This window comes from Trifolium pratense, linkage group LG7 (assembly GCF_020283565.1).
Source record: "Trifolium pratense cultivar HEN17-A07 linkage group LG7, ARS_RC_1.1, whole genome shotgun sequence".
Classification (NCBI taxonomy): Eukaryota; Viridiplantae; Streptophyta; class Magnoliopsida; order Fabales; family Fabaceae; genus Trifolium; species Trifolium pratense.
In genome coordinates this window covers 38,171,311-38,195,645 of record NC_060065.1, presented here as the reverse complement: position 1 = coordinate 38,195,645, position 24,335 = coordinate 38,171,311, and the positions used below count along the sequence as shown (strand labels likewise).

Below are 24,335 nucleotides of genomic sequence, written 5' to 3'. Positions count from 1 at the left end.
GTTTATAAAATAATTTTGTTATATAAAAAAGTAAAAAAAACATTTTATGAACTATTTTTTAAAAACTTTGTAAACTTTTTTTTAAATAAAAAATAATTATTAAACCTTTTATTAAAAAAAACAATTTTTAATACATTTTTATAAAAGCAAATATTATTATTTTTTAATTTTTTTTATTTAAAACATATTTTTAATTTTTTCTTTAAATGTCACATAAGCAATTTTTAGTCAAAAAAGTCAACAGAGGGCTAGCAAATGCAAAAGGGGTAAACTTGGGGGGCCAAAATCGAGCAATTGAAACTTGGAGGGCTAAAATCAAGCAATTATGAAACTTAGGGGGTTAAAATCAAGCAATTGAAATGTGGGGGGCCAAAATCAAGCAATTGTGAAACTTAGGGGGTTAAAACTGTATTTAAGCCTAAATTAAATTGTTTTGATAGTTTCCACTTTTTCCATAATTTATTCGTTTAATTAAAACATAAATATACTAAGATACTTCATCTAGTCCTTTTTATAAGAGGCACTCATCTTTCTAGATTCATTAAATAAAGAAAGAAAACTTTTTTTTGTTAGATCAAGCTAGTTTTAGTATTTAATGTTTTTTCTCCCGACCCCCGTGTTTCTTTTATACCCCCTGAATTTTCAATTTTACCCTTGAAAAAACTTCGGTTTGTAGAAACCGAAGTTTTGTTTGCCTTGAAAACAAATTTCGGTTTCTAAAAACCGAAATTTACTCTGAATTTGCACTAGAAAAAATTTGGTTTCTACGAATCGGATTTTTCTGCAATGACAAAATTGGAATATTGGGGGGTATAAAAGAACCACGGGGTTTCGGGAGAGAAAGCATCTTAGTGTTTTCTATTGGGCCTTGTCCGTGTTACTTGCTTAGCAAGCTGTCAGGCCCATATTGGTTCTACCTTGTAATTGCTTGTTGTATGTGGTATGCCTAATGTTGGCTTCTCATTAGGTCCCCATGTTTATTTTTCACCCTTCTAGCAAGTAAAAAAATTTGATTTCTAGAAATCAGAGTTTTTTTTAGTGTAAAAATTTGGTTCACCCCTCATTAGGCCGACAACAACTAATAGGACTACAACGCTTCAATGGCTCAATCAATAATTGTGGAAATTAAGAAAATCATTTATGTATGTCTAGCTAATATTAGTTCAAAATAATAGAAGTTGAGTTTTTAGTAAAAATGTAGTGGGAGTGGGCTTTTTTTTTTATAAGCGGTGGTAGTGGGCTTGTTAATCTATGTCCTATATCATATGTTCAGGTGGGAGTAAGTTAACATCTTCTATAAGAAATAGAGAATTGGAATAAAGAACCTAAAACGGTATATGCAATCTAATAAGATTTTTCTTCTTTTGTTAAATTAAGAGCATTTAGACATCAAGGTAAGGGCAAACATCTCTATCTTTCTGTGTCCTCTAGCTATAGGTCATATTATTATTAAAAAGTAGAAAATAAAAATATTACAAAAATTGGGGGACATAGACTTAACCCAGTGTGTCCACACAAAAGCTTTGTAATATACTGTTTATTTATTTAACTATCACACTATATTTGACTTTAGTGTGACCTAATAGGTATACTTTGTTCATATCTGAAAAAATTCTCAGGATCAACCTTAGTTTTCACATTAACTAGTCTTTCAAAATTTTCTTTAAAATACTTGCTTCCATAAGTTCTAGAAATTTCAATTGTTGTTACATTACTTGGATGATTGGCACCAATATCACCATCTCTATAATTGAGGAATGCCTCCCTCGGAGAATTTGAAACATAAGGCGTCATGAATTTGTAAAACAACCTTGAAAAATTCACATGACGATCAATAACTTCAGGAGATTGTTCAATCCAAGTATTAATGTACTGAATCAAGAACAAGTTCCCTGCTCTATGAGGAAACGGTGTTTCTGATGACAATATCTCTTCCATCCTTCCACCGTAAGGATTCCATTGCATATGCAAAGTCTCACCCTCAATCATCAATTTCCAAATAGATTCTATAGCTTCTTTTGGAATAGGTTTCTTTACATAATCTGATTTAAATTTAAAGTAATTTGGTTGAGGATAATTTGGTTCATTCAACATAGTTTCAAGAGGAGTACCAATTGGCATATCATACCAAAAAAATGTGGAATTAATCCAAGGCATAGAAATGCACTCACTTTTCTTCAAACCCAATTCAGGAAAACTCTCACTCACCAATGGTAAAAGCTTTTCAACTGTCCCCAAAAATTGTCCAATGAAACTAACTTGCACTGCCTTTTTACCCTCTTGACCAATTTGAACAACATTAGGCTGCACTCTAATGAAAAGATCTTTATGCAATTTTGGTGCAATTAATTGCCATTTGTAAACAACATCAGTTGCACCATCACTCACATTCCTTTTCACATTGAAAACAGTAACTTGTGGAGTTACTTGAACCAATTTAAGTTTCCATGAAAGAATAACACCAAAACTAGCACCACCACCACCTCTTATAGCCCAAAAAAGATCTTCTCCCATTGATTTTCTATCAAGTATATTACCATTGACATCAACAATTTTTGCGTCAATAATATTATCAATAGAAAGACCAAATTTCCTCATCAAATTTCCATACCCACCACCAGAAAAATGACCACCCGCACCCACAGAAAAACAGACCCCTGCTGGGAATGCAAGAGAATTGTTTTTCTTTGCAATGGTATAATAAATCTTACCAGTTGTTGCACCTGATTCAACCCATGCAGTTTCTTCTTGTAAATTGACATAAATTGAATTGAGATGAAGCAAGTCAATTATAACAAAAGGCACATCTGATACATATGAGGAACCTTCGTAGTCGTGGCCGCCGCTTCGAATTCTAATCTGAATGTTGTTACTTTTGGCACATTTAAGTGTTACTTGAACATGGGAACTTTCTTTTGCAGTTATAATTGCCAAAGGTTTCGGTGTTGTTGCTGTCTTAAATCTCTTGTTATGTATCTTCTTGTTGAGGATAGTTAAGAATGAGGTGTTATTTTGTGTGTAAATGACATCAGAGGTAGGAGAAATCAAGGATTGAGAAAAACAATTGAGAAAATTTTGAATGATAGATTGTGATGTTGTTGAAATAGAGAAGACAATTGTTAAGGTTATCAAGAGAAGAGACAATTTCCTCAATGTTGTCATGGTATAAGTATAAAAATGTGAGTTGTTACATTTGTTGTGCCTCTCTTTCTTCGTATATTGTATATATATGTTGATGTAACTTTTTACTTTTTTAACTATGAGTTTTATTATTATTTTTATATGTTCATAATTTAAAAAAATATCTATTAATGGAGTGAAAAATGTCAGTCCAAGATTTGAAACTTATAGGAAATACAATATGAAAAATTAGTATATATAATACAACAAGTGTTTAAAGATCAACAAATTTTAATGAAGGAAGCAAAATATTAATTTATAGTCAAAGTCTTCTTGTTGAGTTTTCTCTTTTCTTTTTTTGTAAAAACTTTTCTCTTTTCTTTTTGCTCTTTGTTGTTGACTCCTTTTTATCTACTAAAATTCTAAAATTTAAAAATAAAATCCGAAAATTTAGTAATTAAACTCCAACAAAAGAATCAATTTGTTGATTTACTATATATCATCTTGATCTTTCCAAATATATAGGTTTCATAAGTTCTCAAGTTAACTTTTCTCTAATAATACTATATATCATTGCGTCAAAAAATAATACTATATATCATCTTGATCTTACTAAAACCACTAATTAATTTGTTGATTTACTAGTGATCGGTGGTGGTGGTGGTGGTGGTGGTGGTGGTGGTGGTGGTGGTGGTGGTGGTGGTGGTGGTGGTGGTGGTGGTGGTGGTGGTGGTGGTGGTGGTGGTGGTGGTGGTGGTAGGTTTGTTTAACTATTAGTCATCTATTACTAATATATTAAAATCGATTACCACCAAAATTACTAATTTATCCTTATTATTTTTAATCATGTTGCAAGTTTTATATCCTTCATTATAATTTAAAAAATATATAAAGAAAGATGATACGCTAAATATATGAACAAAACAGATTGTAAATAAGAACAAAACATAACAATCTATACATAAAAATAAAAATAGGAAAAAAAATAATAAAAAAATAAGAAGAAACCACATAAAAATAAAAATATAGAAATAAAAAAATACTCTAAAAAATAAACATTTTTTTACTAATAAAAAAAAACATAAACAATATTTTTCATTAAAAAAAATAAACAATTTCTTTTTATAAACGAAATATAAACAATATTAGTACAAAGTTTACTACTAACCATTAATAATAATATAATAAAGTTAATTAGTATCAAACTTACTAAATTACCCTAAATATTCCTAATAAAATTTCTAATTTTTTATTAAAAATATACCTGGGACCATTATTTGTCACTGAAACATTAAAAATTGAATAAATAAGTTTACAATAAATAATTAACACAATAATTCCACTTATATTTTAACAATATTATATAAGAAATTTTTAAATATTTAATTTTCAATAAATTTTCTACATTAATATAGTGTGACAAACTCAAATATCAAATAAAAGCCAATAGTTTAATATTTAAAACAAAAAATAGTTTGGGTAACCTACTATTCAATTCGAAAATAAGTGGATTTATCCAATCCGAAATATATGGTTCGAGTTTTAATTTTGGCTAAACACAATTCAATTCGGCTCACGTACACCCTTGAGCAGCCTCACAAGTGAAATATGTTAGAACTATGAACAATGAATGTAAATGAACAAATTGTGAGAAAGAATGAGAGAAAGGGGGTAACTTCATTAATGATCAATTGATGTCACTTTACAATGGTGTAGTATGGTTTTTATACACAAAACCAATGAGTTAGCATTAACCAACTATGGTTACTTATTAACATAGCAGTTAACTCAACTAACTAACCTACACACTAACTAATTCTGTTTTACTTGTAAAGCAAGTAACAGCTTTTGTAACAACCAAACTAACTCAATTTTCACTAACTTTGAATTATTCTCAACACACCCCTTTAATTCAAAGTCCCAAGGCTTTGAACATTCATCATTCTTCTTAAATCCTTGAATCTATCAATCTTCAATGGCTTAGTGAGCACATCTGCCATTTGCTTTTCTGTGTTGCAGTAAGTCATTTTGATCTTCCCCTTTGTAACTTGATCTCTCAAAAAGTGAAACTTTGTTTCTATATGTTTGCTTCTTCCATGAGCTATAGGGTTTTTGGCCAAATTAATGGCTGATTTGTTGTCAACCATTAGCTCTACTTCCTGTTCAATATTAATCTTCATTTCCTGCAGTAATGCTAGCAACCAGATTCCTTGGCAAGCAGCATTGCAGGCAGAAATGTATTCTGCTTCACATGTGGATAAGGCAACTACACTTTGCTTTTTTGAACTCCATGAGATTGGACAATTGAACAATGTGAAGATGTATCCCATTGTGCTTCTTCTTTCAACTTTATCACCTGACCAGTCAGAGTCACAATAACCAACAAGCTTCTTTTGGTTCTCATCTGTTTTGGTGTACAAAACACCATAGTCAATTGTGCCCTGTAGGTATCTTAGGATTCTCTTCACTGCTTGCATATGTGACAGTTTAGGTGATTGCATAAATCTGCTGACAATCCCTACACTATGACATATATCTGGCCTTGAATTGCAAGCATATCTAAGGCTTCCTACCAAGTGAGTGCTATTCACAGATTTGCCTTCATCATCAGCATTCAGATTTGATGCAGTTTCCATTGGAGTGTTAGCTGGATTACAATCCATCATTTGTTACTGACCTGACTCCCATTTATTTGACACAGCAACTCGGTGGCGTGATAGTTCAACTGGCCTTCATGTTGAATATGATCAACGCCCAGATGTATTTAGGTCAGTTCTTTATTTAACTTCTATAAACCTTATTTAATTTAATTTGTGGGTTTTGACTAATTCTGTGTATCATATTTTTGCGCAGGGGCACAGTTCGTTATGCCAGTGTGCATGCACATCTTGGTAGAACAGGTAGCAGGAGAGATGACTTAGAATCTCTTGCTTACACACTTGTCTTCCTTCTTCGTGGTCGGTTACCTTGGCAAGGATATCAGGTTATCTTGTTTAAAATTAATTATTTTATTGCTATTACTAAAATAAAAGCACGATTCTTATGAAACAGTTTGTTACAGGGAGAAAATAAAGGATTTCTTGTCTGCAAGAAAAAGATGGCAACTTCTCCCGAAGCTTTGTGTTGTTTTTGTCCTGCCCCTTTCCGGCAGTTTGTTGAATATGTAGTGAATTTGAAGTATGATGAAGAACCAAATTATGCTAAATATATATCCCTTTTTGATGGAATTGTGGGTCCAAATCCCGCCATTAGGCCACTAAATACCGAGGGTGCTCAGAAGGTACGTACTCTATTACACTTTAGATGTGTTCTATCATTTGTTGATTCAGAGCCCAACTCTTAAAAACCTTCAATGGGTTTGTGTTGTGAAGCTCATATGTCAGGTTGGGCAAAAGAGAGGACGATTGATCATGGAAGAGGATGACGATGAACAACCAAAGAAGAAGGTCCGAATGGGACTGCCAGCAACACAGTGGATTAGTGTTTATAATGCTCGTAGACCAATGAAACAAAGGTTTTGTGCTGACATGACAAGATATTTTGCTGTTGATGTCTAGTTTTCCCGGTTTTAACTTTTTATATTTTGGCGTAGGTATCATTACAATGTGTCTGATGAGCGGCTTTCCCAACACATTGTAAAAGGAAATGAAGATGGTTTATTTATTAGCAGTGTGGCTTCTTGTGCGAATCTTTGGGCGCTCATTATGGATGCAGGCACTGGTTTCACAGCACAAGTTTATGAACTCTCTTCCAGTTTTCTTCACAAGGTTGATTAATTTTTATGTTTCAGTTGTGCTATTATCCAATGTATCTAATTTTAGTGATATGTTTGTTTATGTTATATTATATTAAATATTTTGTATTGTATGTCATTTTGAAGTTTATACAATTTGACCAGTGTTGTCGATGGCGGACCGTGGCTTAGAGCCAAAATTCCGCCATACCGGCTGCCATATTGGAGTATGGCAGAAAATCCCGCAATATTGGCCAAAATGGGCCATGGCTGATAGCCTAAAACTGCCACTGATACCCACAATGGCGCCGCCATGACTGTTATTTGATAACACTGAGTTTGACAAATCTCGAATCTGTTTTACAGGAATGGATTATGGAACAGTGGGATAAGAATTATTACATCAGTGCCATAGCTGGAGCTAGTAATGGGTCCTCATTGGTTGTAATGTCAAAAGGTTAAAGTCCTATTCTTGGTACATTATATATTTGGGATGGCTATAGTTAGCTTGAATTTGATGATGAAATGCTTTGCATAATTTGACCAGTGTGCCGTGTTTAAATTTGTCTCATTTTTATTGGTGATCTGCCTTTCCTTATAGGGACCCAATACACTCAACAATCCTATAAAGTCAGTGACTCATTTCCATTTAAGTGGATCAACAAAAAATGGAGAGAAGGATTTTATGTCACTGCTATGGCCACTGCTGGCAGTAGATGGGCAATTGTAATGTCCCGTGGTGCTGGATTTTCAGACCAGGTTTTTTTTTCTGTATGTTTTAGATTGAAAATCTTGTGACAGTGATGAATTCTATCTGATGTACGTATTTTTTTCTCTAAACTTGATGCTAGGTTGTGGAACTTGATTTCCTGTACCCTAGTGAAGGTATTCATCGAAGGTGGGAAAACAATTATCGCATTACTGCAACTGCCGCGACGCCTGATCAAGCTGCTTTTATTTTAAGTGTCCCGAGAAGAAAACCACCTGATGAAACTCAAGAAACGCTCCGCACATCTGATTTTCCTAGTACTCATGTTAAGGTGAAAATAGTGCCCGATTTTCATGTATTTATTGTTAATCAACGTTACTACATGCTTATTTGATATATTTTCGCTGCAGGAAAAATGGGCAAAGAACCTCTATATTGCATCTATTTCTTATGGGAGAACAGTTTCATAAATGGCTGATATTTTTTGACACTCCAGCTGACATCATTTTGACCTATTGCAAGATCCTGTTTGCGCACACATCGTTGAGTTGGGAACTAAAGATCCTCCATGACAAATTTCCTGAAGAATGCAGTTCAGCGCTGATGTATGCAATATGCTACACCTTTCTTTATGGTTGCCATCACATTATATGATACAAAATTTATGCACCGAATTTCAATGCTGTCAAAAATGAGTTGTGAGCAAAATTAGATCTTGTGTCAATTTGGACAACTCTTTTAATATGAAGTTTGTACAGTTCTAAACAGTAATTATTATGTTGAAGGCAGTGGGCACTAGTTATGTTTTTGTTTGATGGTATTTTGCAAATATGCAACTGTAGTTTTCCAGTTGGAACTGGGCACTATAAGCAGGGCAACCTTGTGCTTGTCCCTTTTTATCCCTACCTCTTTTGACTTAAAGCTACTACTGGGCTTCTCATTGTCTGAATTTGACCTTAATGACCAAGTTCCTCACTCTGCCAGCAATTTGTAATAGCTTAATCACTGTGATCACAGGTTATTATTGTTGTTCTAGTCTTTTTTAGGTGGTAATCATATATTATTTTTAGCTTAATTATATGTGGATTGGTTTCTTTGGTTCTTCTCAAATCTCAAGAGACACAAATAGGGTAGGTCTGATTGATTTTTGAAGGATAAGATTTCTTAGGTTCCATTTCCCCCCAGCATTTTGTTTTTTTTTTGTATCTTGTGTTTTAAAAACTTTTCATTTTGAACTCATGGTTTGCAAATTATTTAATAGGTTACTGTGAATGTTTCAATTCATTTGACTCTTAGAATGGGAGCTGTCATTATTAACTCAGTCTCTGCTAGTTGCAAATAATTGCATTCAATTTCTGTTGATATTAACTCTGAAAATTTCAATATAGATTTTCTGACCATGTTTCACTCCCAGCATCTGAAGTCTGCATGGACTTCTGGCGATTTCATTTTACCTGACTGGTTGCTTATTTTGTTTGATTATTTTTCTAACATCAAGCGCTCCAAGACCCACTTTTGATACTCATGAGAAGTTGGCTGTCTTCGAAGCTCATCTTTGGGCTAAATTTGTATACCACTTCACTGTCGAGTGTGTATTCCCAGAGTGTTGTTAACACTTTGAAACAGGTATTTAATTGTGCATATATTATTATTCATCTTATATTATGCAGTCTGAGATTTGTGATGGATATATGTCCTCTACGGGGGGTAACATGATGTTTATATGGCCTGATGCACATTTCCTCCTCTCTCAAATCAGATATTCAGGTTGTGTGGATGCTTCATTTAACATCTGCAGCTGTTGTGTAACAAGTGGGTGTTTCTGGTTATTCAATGCCATGATTATGCTGAAGCAACCCAAATGTCAAACGGGAAAGCTGTTTAAGGATTACTTTTTTTCCTTTCTGGGAACCAACAGCATATTTCCACTTTCTTTCAAATATTTGAATTTTCTGTGAATAGAGATTGATTTAATTTGTTATGTTCTCTTTTATGTTACTCGTTATAAATTACAATATTTTGGATGAGTGAAAATATAAAAATAACCAATGTGAAATCAAAATTTACCATTAGATGTTTAGATAAAAATAAAAAATGATCAAGATCGTTATTGACAACTGGTTAGATGAATTTCTACATATACATTACATCTGGTCTCTATGCTTACATTATCTTCACGGTGGCTTGTTATTCTACGAGGATGATGCGTGGCGGCTCCCGCCATTAAAGTTTATTGTTTTCGTTATTCTACAATAATACGTGGGTGAGGTAGCACTTGATCTGGGTTCTACATCGCATGATGCAAATATCCCAATTAAGGATCAAATTGACGGTTCTCTTCCTCCTAACCTTATTTCTCCCCATAGGCCAACTCTCTTCTGTCTTCTCCCTCTTTCTCTTCTGCACCTTTCACTTCTCATTTTCCAACATTTGCTGTTGTCTACTAGTCAATATTTTAAGGGTTGTAGTGTTGAATAAACTGTTCTTAAATTGATGAGCAGTGAGTTTTACCCGGTGTTGTTACTTACAATGGCATGATTAATAAGTTGTGCATAGTTTAAGATAAAAAAAGTATATTTGGATTTAAATATAAGATGGTAGAAAACAAAGTGAGCCCTAGTCCAGTCCTTTATGGTATCTTTATCAATGAGTTTGGTTTTATGTAATTTTTGAAGGAGAATTTGATTTTGGAAGATATGCAAAGCAGAGGGTTTTCCCTCACAATGCGTTTCTTGCTAATGTAAAAAATGTGAATTATGTACTGAAGGTTAGAGGTGTAAAGAGTCAGCATGGTTCAACTTTGGACAATAATTCTAAGTTGCTATTTGCCTTTCTAAATTGATCAGAATTAGGACAAATACTTAGATTCACAAATGGTGACCAATCTCAACCAATGTCGATCAGAGTGCCTGTGAATATTTACCTTTCAACCAATTTTTTTTTCATACATAAGAGGTAGAAATCAAAGCCTAACTACTTGCTTAAGGAACTCAAAACCCTTGACACTTGTACAAATTCATTGTTGGTATTATTAATCAATTTATCTCATGTTTTTATGATGCGTTTGTGTAAACATTACTTGCAGAATTGTAGTATTTTAATGATATGACCCTAAATATAAATCCAACTCTCAGCTTTCTTTTATTGTGCCCTTCTCCACTTAAATAATAACAGAAAAAAAATTACATAATTTAGTAAGAAAAAGACATAATTTAGTATCTACTAAACAGCTCATCTTCCAATTTCTAAGCACATTCAATCCCGCCGAAAAAATTTAAATAGGAGGATAATACATGTTCTAGCTTTAAAAATTGGCAGTATTGAACCCAAACATTCAAAATGTCAATTGTTGTTTGATTTTGGTAATGACTACTTTTAAACTTTTTACCCCTTCTATTTTCACATTTATTGAAATTTTGATATCAAATCATGCAAATTTTTTTCATAAAAATTGTGACTTTTACATTTAAAAAAATCAATTTTTAGTCTTAAGTGATATTTTATCATTAAGTTCATTCTCACGAGTTTAATAAAATAGAGGGACCAAAAGAAAAATTAAACTAATAATAATAGAATAATATATTTTTTGACAAAATAATAAATTAGTATTAAACGAAAATTAAAAAATGTAGGCCTCTGCTAGCTCCGTCCCTAACCTTTCTAAATGAGATTGAGTTCCACCAATATGCAAGCTAGAAAGATGCTATTTGCTAATCGTAGGTTCATTTGCACCATCAAGAGGATTGAGAACCTGACCAATAAAGAGAATTGTTCCGCTGAAATCTTCTCTAATTAAGAAGAGGAAAGGGTGGTCAGCTACAAAGTCTGTAGGGGTGGCACAACGTTTACCTCTTGCTGCCCGCATAATTGTGTTTGCTGAAGCTATGGTGCCTTTTTCATTTACCTCAATGAAAGCATTGTGATATATGCTTTCCACGCCCAAAGGAGGGTTCATTCCCTCTACCACTTTTGTGAGAACGAAAGGTGAAATCATTCCCAACTCGTGCAGAACATTAGAAGCTTCAAATGAAAAAGAAATCTTGAATTTTGGAATAGTAAATCGACGTACTTCCACTTTCCGCTGAGGGAACTTGTCTTTCAAAAAATCAGATTCTGAAGCTAGCTTTTCAATTAATGCCAAAAGTCCATCTTTTGCATTCGGAAGGAAAATGTACATGGAGAACCGAAGAGTTTCATCCCTGCCTTGTTTATAAGAAAGACGTAGTACTTTGAAACCATCAAAAATACCAATAAAGTGCTCCCTCTGCTTGCTAAGCATGAAGGGAGCAATGACTTTGGTGCCATTTAAGAGGTGAAAACCAGCCGGAACTGATATAGGCATAAACATGTGTTCCCATACACCGTTGAAGCACAATGCATTTGCAAAGACAAGTTCGGTTGAATTGCTTACCATACTAGGATGAAGAAGCTTTGTGATAAGGCCATTTGTCTCTTTCTCAACCCACAAATTAACGTCACGACATGCTTGACCACCCTTCAAAAAACATCAAAATCAAAATCAAAATGAATAGTTTTCTTGAGAAACATTTCCATAATGTTTGGTTGGAGGAATTAAAGAGTAGCTACAAAACAAACAAAAACACCGCATAAGCGGAATTCCCTTTAAGATGTATGTATAATATGAAAGTGAAAGTGATAGTACGTACCTTAGTCTTAAAATCAACTGAAGCCAAAGTGGTGTTGTAATGAGTGGCCACAAGTTGTTTAAAAGAATGAGAGAGGGGAATTGATTCATCAGCCCACATTCCATTGATAAAACACATACGATCGTCAGAGAACAGAGCAACGAGTTGAGAGAAGAATGCAATTAGATTGTCAATGGAGTCAAATTGAAGGAAGGAAAGAAGTTGGTCGAGAGAATGGCCTTCTGATCCAGCTGCCACGACGCTAAGAACAACAAAGAGAGACAAGGGAGAAAAGACAAGGTTCTTTTGCTGAAAATCTTGTTTTAAGAGTAAATGCTTTGTGATGGTGAGTGCAACATCTTCTTGGCACCTTACTGATTTTTTGAGATCCATTGTAGTTGTTCTGATTCTTGAATGAGAGGGGATAGCCGGAGAAGGTCCTGACATTTTGGAAGTATTAAAATGGACCCTTAATAAAAATTTCAATTTTTTAAGAGAACATCATCTATTTAAATTACAAATACAATCAACAACTTCAAAAATAGTTATTTATAGTGTAACTAACATAAATAAAAGGTTATATTCTAATTAATCAATATCATCTAAATACTTTTTAGATGCTTAAAAAAGTCGCATTTTTTGAAGTAATAAATAACCAACAATAAGTTAGATGTGTTTGGTAAGCCCCATAAGTTAGCCTCTTTTTTTTTATAAGCCCCAGAAGTTAGCGTCGGGCTTATAGCATTTTTTGAGATGCTATTTCAAAATAGCCTACAAGCTTATAGGTTTATTTATGATTTTTTGAAAATTATAATAAACGGCCTATTTCAAATAGCCTCTTAATTTTATATTTTATTCCATATTTACCTGTATTATATCTATGTATGATTTTTTAAAAATTATAATAAAAAGCCACTTCTATTCAAAAAAATAATAATAACTACCCACTTGTCATTTTGCAGTTACAAAAGCTAAATTCACCAAACACAGAAAATATGGTTGTGATTGCTCGACAGCATAAAACTATTTTATAGTAGAGCATATCATTTTTCCTCCAAATAAAATTAAGAGAATATAGGATATAATTCTAGAAATATCATTAAAATCTTTTACCGTAAAAAAAACAACAAAATCCTTATTTAGTTTGAATCATCAACAACAACAACATCATCAACAACAACGTCCTTATTCCTGTTCAGTGTTCCAACAACAATAACAACAAATTGGACAATAAATAATGAATAAAAGAAGAAGAAATTACCAATTAGAAAAGGAAAAAATTGAACAATTAACCTAGAATTTTGATTTTCTCTTTTATTCCCTTTAGTTTCGGAGAGAGAGAGAGAGGAGACGGTGGCTGTGGTTGTCACTGGAGGAGCGGCGGCGCGGTGGCTGGGTTTGGGTGGATGGGAAGGTTAGGGGTTTTTTTTTATTACGGCAAGGTTAGGGTTTGACGAAGGGGAGATGATGAAAACTTTGGTGAAGAAGATCTGAATAGCGCACGCTTTTTTAGATTATTTATAGGCTGCCTCATAATACACACACCTAATTTAAACTTCAATTTTAAAAAAATAATAAATATTTCAAATTCAGAGCAAATCTTATGGACTTGTTTGGTAGGAGTCAATAAAAATTAATGCATATAATTATATAATTAGACCCGCAAAAATGCTAAAATTGTTAGGCCGGACGCCGTGACCCGGGTTCGAACCCGGAATTTCACAATTATTTGTGAGTTTAATTTTAGTGGATTATCACTTCTTCCGAGACCAAAAAAAATAAAAAATATTAGTCCATGCGTTGGTACGGGCTCAGTGTTTTAAAAACCAGACCAAATCGGCCGGTTGGACCGGTCAAACCGTGAACCGGATGGGTCTCCGGTCTGGTTTAAATGTTGGACCGGACATGTAGTTAAACCGGAATGAACCACTAAAAACCAGAAAAACCGCTGAACCGACGGTTTTCCGAAACCGGCGGTTTGATTGCGTGTGTTTTGTTTTTTTTCCAAATGCAGGGACTAAAACTCAGATGACCCGTAAGTACAGGGACCTTTTGCATATTTAAGCCTAATAATAATAATAAATAATTCAAATTCAGAGCAAATCTTATGGACTTGTTTGGTAGGAGAGAAAGAGAAAGAAAAAAAAAACACGAAAATTAATGCATGTAGTTGAAATTAGTCCAAGTGTAGGTAGAGATGACAGGAAAATTCAAACTCGACAGGCCCACCCGAACTCAAACTCAAGTCAATGGGCGAAACTCGAGTTAACTGAGTTTGAGTTTGGATGACACCCGAAACTATGGGCGTGGGTTTGGAAACACTCAAACTCACACCCGAAATCCATGCACCCATTCAAATATATGTGAAATTATCTAATTAAATCTATGTATATATATTATGTTGAACTTTGATATTTTGTATTGTATTTTGTCATTTGCAAATTATGTTAAACTATGTTATTTTGTCATTTGTTTGTATTTGTACTTTGTCATTTTATCAAAAATAATTCGGGCCGAGTTTTGGTAGGTAATTAATTAATTATGCGTGTTTTAACTATGGGTTTTTGGTTTGGGTGGAAAAGCCCGAACTCAATTGGCGTGAGCGTGAGTTTTGATTTGCCACCCAAATAACCTTTGTGTTTGGGTGTTTATTTTTGACGTGGATTGCAAAACCTTCACTCATGGGCACCCATTGTCATCCCTAAGTGCATGCGTTGGTACGGGCCTAGGCTGGGCAATGGTCACCACCGAAAAAATTTAAAATTACTTTAATATCCTTGGTATTAAAATTGTTACACCAATTGTCGACCATAGATTTTAATTATATCTTTCGGCTATAATTTAATAAGTTAATCTATCATGTGCCATTCGGGTAAACCCACCAGACAAATGCAACTTTACCTCTTCCTAGAAACTTAGACCATCTCCAATGGTGGATCTTATACTATTAAGAATCAGTTCTTAATAAGATCTATCATTAGAGCAGTACACTTTTGAATTCTTAATAGGAACCGATTCTTAAATAAGAATTTTCTCTCTTCTCTGGGGCCCATCTTAGTTTTCATTAAAATATATTTTTTTACGGGACCCGCTTACTTTTAGATATTATTAATAATTAAATAATTAATTAATATAGTAGTATAGGAGTACTTCAAACATAAATTTGTTGCAAAAAAAAATTAATACCAAACCAAAGGGCGTTGATGCTTGGCTAGTATTAATTCATACAATACCAACATACACCATATATTGCATAACATGATTATGGAAGATGAACGACACACGTACGCTGGTCATTTAATTAATTATTCTTATGATCAACATCTCAACAATGATGTTTCAACAAGTGACACACATAATGGTTCTCATTCAAATCTCGCACCATACCTTCAAAGAATAGCACAAATTTAAGATAGACGAACTCATCTTCAACTTCAACATGATCTTATCGAGCATATTTGACAATGTTTTGGGCATGACGATCAACAAAATTAGTTATTTTTAAAATTATGTAATGTTATTTTAAATTATTTTTTAATTATGTAATTTTTAAATTTGGCAATATTATTTTAAATTAATTTTCGAATTTTAATTATTATTTTGAATTATAAAAAAATAGTACTACTCTGTCCCAAAATATAAGGGAAAATTGGTCAAAGAAAGTTGATGTATTTGGTTAAAAATTTGGACTAGATACATCAACTTTAGTTGACCAATTTTCCCTTATATTTTGGGACGGAGGGAGTACATATTAATTTTGTAATTTTATAATCCAATTAATTTAATAGTATAAAATATGAATTATTAAATAATAAATTATTGATTAGTAAAAAAAAAAAATTATTGTGATGGAGTTATTGACGGGACCCATTTAGAACTTTTGAAGAGGTGCTGGGTTGGAGGGATTTAGTGCTTATTAAGAACTATTATTGAAAATGTGAACACTCCGGTACACATATTATGTGGACGTGTACCGGTACACCGCTAAGTTGTATAATTTTAATTTGTCCACGTGTAATGATAGTTTAACATGTCATTTCAAACTTTATTTAAATATAAGTTTTGTAAATTACTCTTTTAATTTACAAAAATTTCAAAATGACACCATAGGAATAATTGTAATTTTTAAATCTTGAAATAATGTTTCAGTAATTTGTTAAAAATTCAAAACTCTTTCTTTTTTTTTTTATAAGCCACTCTTTCTTCTGAAACTTTATTTCTCTCTCTCGTGCAGAGACAATTCTCTTCTCTGGTCTTCATTTTCCTAATTCCGGCGGCGCCGCCTCTCTCCACGGCGTCGTTTTTCTTTCACTCCGAAAAATTGATTTTTAGGATTTTCTTCTCTTCTCTGTTGTTTAATCTTCTATTTTTAGGGTTTAATTGGGAAATTGGTCTTCTCTCTTGTTAAAGGGGTACTTTGTAAAGGGGTGCTGTTTTCACGCAGAACCACTGTCGTGTTGCCGCTGTGAGTTCTCATTGCCATATGCTTCTTTCTCGCGTATATCCATTCACGCCGCACGGACCTTTAAGTAAGTATTCAAAACCTTGTTTTTCCTCTTCACAGTCCGCAATATCATTATTTTTCGTCAAGCATAATTTTTTGTTTTATTACTTTCTGTTAAACTAATAAATATGTTTAAGTCCAGTTTTTTTATTACGCAGTGGCAGCAACTGACCTTATCAACAGAGGAGGGTGAAGCATGGACACTATTGCAAGCAATGAATGAAGCTAAGAGTAGAGGTCTTGAAAGGGTTCAGTTTGAAAGTGACTCTCAAGTGTTGGTTGATGCTATTCGTACCAAACGACGTGGCAATTCAGAGTTTCTTTCGATCGTTAATGAAATTATCCTTGTTATGTTATCATGTGTGAACTTTGAAGTTAAGTTTATTAGGAGACAAGTGAATTCGGTTGCTCACACATTAGCTAGGGCGGCCAATTCGTGGACTGGTTTCCGTAGATTTGAGATTATTCCTTCATGTATTGAACTTTTGATATTTAATGAAATGCAGTAAGTTTGTTTGGTTCAAAAAAAAAAGTCCAGTTTTTTTAGTTTAATTTTGGAACAAATCTTCCATATTTGCTTCAGTTGAGATTATCATTAATATTATGTGAAGGATACATGTGCAAATATTAAAAAATAGTGTTTAAAATAAAAAAACTTAATAAAGAAATAAAATTTGTATTAAATGCTTGCCATAATTCCACATAATACGTGTACCAGTACACGTCCACATAATACGTGTACCGAAGAATTCACCTAATTTCAATCAATCTCCTAAGTTGATTTTGATGTGACATTAAATGAATGTTTCGTCACGACTTTTATAAAATACAAAAAATCATGAATCCTTTCAAATTTTAAAAATTCATAAAATCTTTCAAAATAAAAATTGAAAAATCATCATTATAATAAAAGATATTTGCCATAATTCCATCAAAATCCAAATTGAAAAATCATGATTATTATAAAATATATTTTAAAGAATCTTAAAAGCAAGGACAATCTTATAAAATGTCAATCTAATACACCTCATAAGTCTCAAAGCCCATTACATTAACCCTAAATATAAAGCATAACTATGCAAATACATGATATATCAAAGAATGAATATCAAAAGAAGAGAGAGAATTTGAAGAGAGAGAGAGAGAGATTGAAGAGAATATCACTTTTTCTCTTGTTTGGTTGTGATGAGAAAGAGGGGAGAGAGTTAAAATACATGGGACCCACTAATTTTAGAGTCTTCTCTCTTATGAGGAGAAACAAACAGGCGAGAGAATAAAAAACAGTTACTGTGTTCCAATTTTGTCCTTGACTCCTTGTATTCATCTATTGCCAAAAACGTGAATAGTAACGTTGTTGTGTTGGTGATAAATTAATGACTAAATTATATTAAAATAAAATACAAGGTTATTTTTGTCTTTTTAAAAATCAACCACACTTTTCTCTCTCTTCTATTTATTTGTATTTTCTCTTATTCCAATCGATGCATCAAATCTACTATATTTCTCACCTATTTCTCTCTTCTCAGACTCTCTCTCACCAATTTCTCTCTTTTCACTTTCTTCTCACAACCAAACACACCTCATGACTTCATCTCTACTTCATTTTTTTTTAATCTTTAAACCTTAGTATTTCCAAAAGTCGTGAAACTTTAGTGAAAGAAACTTTCCAATGTATTATTTTGGATATAAAACTGTGTGTAATATGTACCGTCTGATCATAAATGAACGGCTCAAATTTACTACAGCAGGAAACTATGTCAAAAAATCGGATTTGGGTTGTGTGCAGTCGGGAAACAATGACTGCAGTGCAGTCGGCCCATTAATCACCTTCAAATTTAGATCGGATGATCTAGAATATAAGCTTTTTATAAACAACTAAAATTAGTCATAAAATCTGATTTCAATCGGACGGTCCATATGCACTGACTGCATGCAGTCCAACTGCACCGAATCCAAATCCCAAAAAATCCTTTTCGTTGAATTGTGACTTGTGAATTCTATATACAAAAGTTTTTGTTTTGTTTTGTTTTGTTTTGTTTATAGTAGTCACCAAAAAAGCAAGTGTACATTCTTGCATCACAGCCTTTGGATATTTTAAATATTAAATCAAAGGCTAAAAGTATTGTACCATTGGTGGAGAAGTCTAGTTGGACCATTCTAAAAGACACATTAGCATATAGTTAGTAACTAACTAGCGCATTATTCCTCCCTCCACTGCTCAAATTGAATTTTGAAGTTTGCGCTCTCACTCTCTCCTTCATTCTATCTTGTTTGCTTTTAACCTTCCAAGATCTTTCCAAACGTGTACCACAAGTTTGAATTTGCATTTGCGATTCCCAACCTTTATCGCAGAATCATCAGGTAACACTCTTTTCGTTGATTGCTAGAAAATTGATCTATGTAGTGTTCTTGATATGGAATTTGTTTGACGAAGGTAATTGATCTCAGAATACACTCGATCTCAGAATCATAATTCATTTCAATCGCTACTTCGCCAAGGAAGAACTAAGTTCATTGAATTTGATTTTGATATTCTTCGCTTACATTTTTTCCCCCTTCTTTTCTAATCATAATCTTGAATTCCAGTTAATAATATATAGTATTTCATATTTGCATTTTGAATTAAGAGTTGTGATTACTCTGGTTATAGGTTAGGGTTCCTAATTTTATTTATTTTTCCTTTTTTGAATTTTGGTTTCAGTCATTTGCAGATATGGCGTCTGGTTACATTGCACGTTTCATCTTCTTCGTGATTTTGATTTCTTTGGCAGATTCCTCACATGGTATGTTCCTTTGAACTGATTTTAATTTCTTCTATAATGTTCCTAAAACAAGGTTGTAATTAATTTCTTTTTCATACATGGAATTAATTACAACCTTGTTTTAGGAACTAATCCTTTGGCAGATTCCTCCCATGGAATTAATTTCTTCTATACATGATTTTCTTAGAATCCACCGTTCAATTTGAATTAGTTCCTAAAACAAGGTTGTAATTAATTTCTTTTTAATTAGCAGTGAAGGACCTACACAAGACCTTGAACTACTCACCGGTGCTCCAAGGATGGAAAGGAGTTGGAGGCTTGCTCCACAATCTACAAAACTTGCAACATCTGTAAGTTTGATTATTGTGTGGAAGGAATGGAACTTTTCATAATCAGATTTACTTCTGTAAGTTTCATGCATGAATCAATGTATGCACTCTACATAGGTAGTAATGGAAGGAAAATTTCGTGCACTGAACTTCTATTTTCTTACTCCTGAGATATTGTGATTTTATTCAGTGTTTTGGTACAAGTTACATACACTAATTTTGCCACTATGTGTCATTTACGTAGTTATACATATAAATACAACGATTTCTGGTTTACTGTAACATATATGTGATTTACTTAGTTATTCTGGTTTATTTAGTGATGTCTGCTCTAACAACATAGTGGGTGTGATACCAATACCATTCCGTCTGCCTCCCAATGCCACACATATGTAAGGCTATTGTTCTGCTTGTTATATATATTACTTAATGAGCCGATTCTATGTGTGCTTGTGTCTTGAGCAGTTGGTTTTTCTGATGACTCAATTTTATTCAGGAACATGGCTTGCTGCATCTATTTGTGCAAAAATATCCGTCAGTCATTATCAACAACGAAGAAACTAAGGCATCTGTGAGTCAAATACTTTTGATTTTAGTACATTCTCATTTTTTTAGTATGATATAGTGATTCCTCTAAAATGGCTGTGAAATAATCCCTTCTTCTCTTGCAGGAATTTAAGTCACACTTTCTTATTTGGACCCATTGGCAATGTGTTCACTGGCTTAGATAACCTGGAAGAAATGTTTGTTTTCTATGAAACTTTAGCATCTCTGCATGCATTTAATAATTGACTAAGATGAAGCCACTATGCTGTTTTAAGTTTTTCTGGTTTACTGTAACATATGTTATTTACTTAGTTATACATTCTTGTTTATTTAATTAGTGATGTCAGCTCTCACAACATAGTGGGTGTGATACCAATACCATACAGTCTGCTTCCCAATTCCACTCATATGTAAGCCTAGTGTTCTGTTTGTTATATTACTTCATGAGTCATTCTATGAGTGCTTGTGTCTTGAGCAATGGGTTTTTTCTGACGACTCAATTTTATTCCAGGAACATGGCTTGCTGCATCTATTTGAGCAAAAATATCTCCCATTCTTTATCAACAACGAAGAAACTAAGGCATCTGTGAGTCAAATACTTTTGATTTTAGTACATTTTCATTTTTGTTAGTATGAGATAGTGATTCATCTCTAAAGTGGCTGTGAAATTATCGCTTCTTCTCTTGTAGGAATTTAAGCCACAATTTCTTGTTTGGACTCGTTGGCAATGTGTTCACTGGCTTAGATAACCTGGAAAAAATGTATGTTTTCGACTGAAACTTTAGCCTCTCTGCATGCATTTAATAACTGACTAAGATGAAGCCAATTTAAAACTCACCAATTTTAATAATTGACAAAGGCAAAAGTAGTATGGACTAAGTAATAATAGAAACTATACTAGAAATAAAAATAAGCCAAAAGCTAGATAGCTTTGAGTGTTGCTTAAGAATTCCTTGAACAACTATGTGTATATGTACTTGCAAGGGTTACCTGTGAAATATATTTTTTGATCATGTAAAGCATGTTACTTCCATAAGACTAGTAAAGTCTATTTTGTATTCATGCTGAAGGGGAAGTAGCTGGAGAATAAAACACCCAAGTGCATTACATTAGCCTTAGTTTATAGCACAGTTTCTTTTATGCTTGAACTAATGGCAGCTAGCATTGGAGTCTTATAAGACCTACCTTAATTGACATCAATTTGTTACTTTTGCTTAGCCCCAGCTAATAATCAAGCTTTACCTTAACTAAATATCTTGCACTCAGGTGCTATATGTAATAGTTGTAGGATTTTTATTTCAGTTTTTGCTCAGACATTTACTAATTTTTCTATTTTATCAGGAACATTCAACAGAATCTGTTTAGTGGTATTCTTCCAGAAAATGTCCAGACCATACCAAACTTATGGTTAGTGATAATAAGTATTACCAGTTTGATCACCTGCAATTTCTTTCTTAGATATGATATATATAATGAACATTCATACTCTACTTGATATAGGATTGGAGGGAGTAAGTTATATCCATTGGGTGACTCTCCTCTCTGGGAATTTCCTTTTGAATATGTTATAGTTGAGCACAGTAGCAGTTGCCCACACACAACTCAGGCAAATGCCAATGAAAACTTTGTGAGAAAACATGAGAAGATCCCCATGGGTCGTGGAGGAATAGCTTTTATGGTTGACGGAGGAACATTATTGGCAAAAGGATTCACCTTATTATTGGAAACAGGATTCGCCTTCTTCATTCTAATTCATTTTAATAAATTGCTGTTGAGGCTGAGGAGCTTTGGAAGCAGTCATATTACACTGGTGTCTCATCCTGTTTATGCAGCCGAAGGTAATTCATTTTATATGCTGATTCAATGATAAAATAAATGACCATGCACTTAGACATCTTATCTTTACAACTCTGCTAAGACTTTAGGAGGGTGCTTGGTAGGAGTACAAATTTAGCTATGCGCCTAAGTATATATCCTGCTAATATACATTTTACATAGTCGTCTCACCTGCATGTCTTCTTTTAGTCCATTTCTATCCTGCTAAGATACATTTCACATAGTCGTCTCACCTGCATGTATTATGCTATTACAGATGATCAAGTTAGAATGTATTTGAACAAGAGATCAAGCCATACAAAGTTACTCATGCTAAAGGCTATGCAGCAAGGTCGTCGTAAAAAACGAAAGACAACCAAGGCAGAAAGTAGTGGAGGAAGAAGTGCTGAAAACACACCAGCTGTGCCAAGAAAAAAGGCAGTTTTAATTGGGGTGATGTATTACAAGTTTGGAGAAGATAGACTGTTGCATACCTTAGATGAAGTCGAAGGGATGAAAACAATTTTAATGGAAAACTTCAATTTCATAGACCAAGATATCACGATACTGTGTGACACCAACAAGTATACGCATCCAACAAAAGTGGCAATTCAAAGACAACTAACATTGTTAGTTGAAGAAGCTAATGCACAAGATATACTTTTTGTGTATATAGCGGGACATTCCATTGAGTTTGAAGTTGATAAATTTGGAATTTGGACTTCCGATTCTAAATTTATAACGGATCATTTTTTGTCTACAAAATTCATGCCGAAAGTGCCGCTGGAAGCGACACTAACAGTGATGATCAACACTTGCTTTGCCGGGAATTTTACGAAAGGTGCAATACAAAGCGTAAACGTGGTAGTCTTTCCACTTAGTGAATCTCATGAAGTCACCTTCGATGGACATATATATTATGAAGTTCTCAGTGGAATACTCGAAGGAGAAACTTCAACCAACATCAAGGTTTATAGACAACTTAAGAAGGCTGTGTGTGCTTTAGTTATAATGGGATATGATGGTCTTCCAGTCTACTGCCCAGAAGACCTTCCATTCTACTGCCCACAAGACAAGAAACATGCTAAGTTCCTACGATGGTAGCAAAAGGTGTGGAAAGAGAACATATGGCATATTGATATCTTCAAAGTAGAGAATGTCCTAACCATTGATATCTTACTATACCATACTATTTTTGTCTAATAGTAGTGTGTCTACAGGGAGTAATGAGGAGCTTTGTTTGAACTTCATTACTTGGGGTGGGTACTGAGTAGGGAGCAAGATACAACTCACTGACATTCTACTTCAATAATCACTGTTTCGGCCTTTAATTTCTTGTATTATGATTCATTTTGAACTGTATTCTATCAACTGTTCACATGAGATTCAACTTTGCAAACTGGAACATTGACAAACTTTTTGTCATTATCTTTTCAATGGAACATATGAGAGATAAGGGAGGTTCAATGAAAAACTTAAACTGTTTGTCATTATCTGTGTTGCAGGTTTGTGGTCATGGAGAATTTCAGAATTGGATCTGTTTTTGAGCTCATTGTTCTGTATGATTGGAATTTCTTCAATTTCTTTGTTGTTGAGAAATAAAGCCATAAAAAATTGGTTTTTAGGGTTTCTGTTTGGTGTTGTTTTGATGATGAGTTTGAAATTGGGAAAAGAGGATGTGAAATTTTGGGTTGAGAAGTTAAGGACTTGTTCTCCTGTTGCACAAATTGTAATGGGGAATAGGAATAGAAAATGGAGAATATCAAAATGAGAGATTATGGTGTATTGTTTTTTTCACACTGTTGTTTGATTCAATGATTCAATTCAAATACCAAAAGATTATTTTGTGTAATTGTTGATTCTTTTCTGAATGATGATTGAAAATGGATGCTACAATGCTCATTTATGTGCTGCTAACTACTGGTCTCAAAATTGAACTGAACTGGTGCGTCTCTCGTTAACAAAATGCAAAACCTATGAAGTATGGATACTTCTATGATTAGGCATGTCGGTGTCTAACACTTAGACACTTGTATGGCACTCCTACAACACATGTCGGACAAGTGTCCAAAAAAATTCTTAAGCATTTGTTTGGATGTGCAGTTCGTTTGTGAAAACGATGGTAATGGAGAAGCTTGATTTTGTAGCTTCTTAGAAATCACGGTAACAAG

At 33.5% G+C, this 24,335-nt stretch overlaps 4 protein-coding genes across 4 annotated transcripts; 2 read left to right on the top strand and 2 right to left on the bottom strand.

Annotated features, from left to right (window-relative positions):
- Nucleotides 1–1,569: 1,569 nt before the first annotated feature.
- LOC123896390 (berberine bridge enzyme-like 17) lies at nucleotides 1,570–3,162 on the bottom strand. The gene has a single exon (XM_045946782.1). The coding sequence runs from the start codon at nucleotides 3,160–3,162 to the stop codon at nucleotides 1,570–1,572; it is 1,593 nt and encodes a 530-aa protein (XP_045802738.1).
- A 2,581-nt stretch (nucleotides 3,163–5,743) lies between these two features.
- Nucleotides 5,744–8,846, top strand: LOC123896389 (casein kinase 1-like protein HD16). The gene is made up of 10 exons (XM_045946781.1): nucleotides 5,744–5,762; nucleotides 5,822–5,888; nucleotides 5,974–6,103; nucleotides 6,182–6,400; nucleotides 6,492–6,634; nucleotides 6,713–6,887; nucleotides 7,220–7,310; nucleotides 7,455–7,612; nucleotides 7,705–7,893; nucleotides 7,973–8,846. Exons 1-10 carry the CDS (start codon nucleotides 5,744–5,746, stop codon nucleotides 8,030–8,032), a joined length of 1,251 nt encoding a protein of 416 aa, XP_045802737.1. The 3' UTR covers nucleotides 8,033–8,846.
- A 2,271-nt stretch (nucleotides 8,847–11,117) lies between these two features.
- Nucleotides 11,118–13,078, bottom strand: LOC123899508 (serpin-ZX-like). Its single transcript, XM_045950656.1, has 2 exons — nucleotides 12,230–13,078; nucleotides 11,118–12,057 (listed from the first exon to the last, which is right to left on the bottom strand). Exons 1-2 carry the CDS (start codon nucleotides 12,653–12,655, stop codon nucleotides 11,266–11,268), a joined length of 1,218 nt encoding a protein of 405 aa, XP_045806612.1. The 5' UTR covers nucleotides 12,656–13,078; the 3' UTR covers nucleotides 11,118–11,265.
- A 5,839-nt stretch (nucleotides 13,079–18,917) lies between these two features.
- LOC123893994 (protein STRUBBELIG-RECEPTOR FAMILY 2-like) lies at nucleotides 18,918–23,679 on the top strand. Its single transcript, XM_045943849.1, has 12 exons — nucleotides 18,918–19,073; nucleotides 19,414–19,495; nucleotides 19,728–19,824; nucleotides 20,124–20,195; nucleotides 20,300–20,374; nucleotides 20,475–20,546; nucleotides 20,688–20,759; nucleotides 20,861–20,935; nucleotides 21,039–21,110; nucleotides 21,691–21,756; nucleotides 21,850–22,187; nucleotides 22,442–23,679. The coding sequence occupies exons 2-12, from the start codon at nucleotides 19,426–19,428 to the stop codon at nucleotides 23,266–23,268; spliced, it is 1,836 nt and encodes a 611-aa protein (XP_045799805.1). The 5' UTR covers nucleotides 18,918–19,073; nucleotides 19,414–19,425; the 3' UTR covers nucleotides 23,269–23,679.
- Nucleotides 23,680–24,335: the final 656 nt, after the last annotated feature.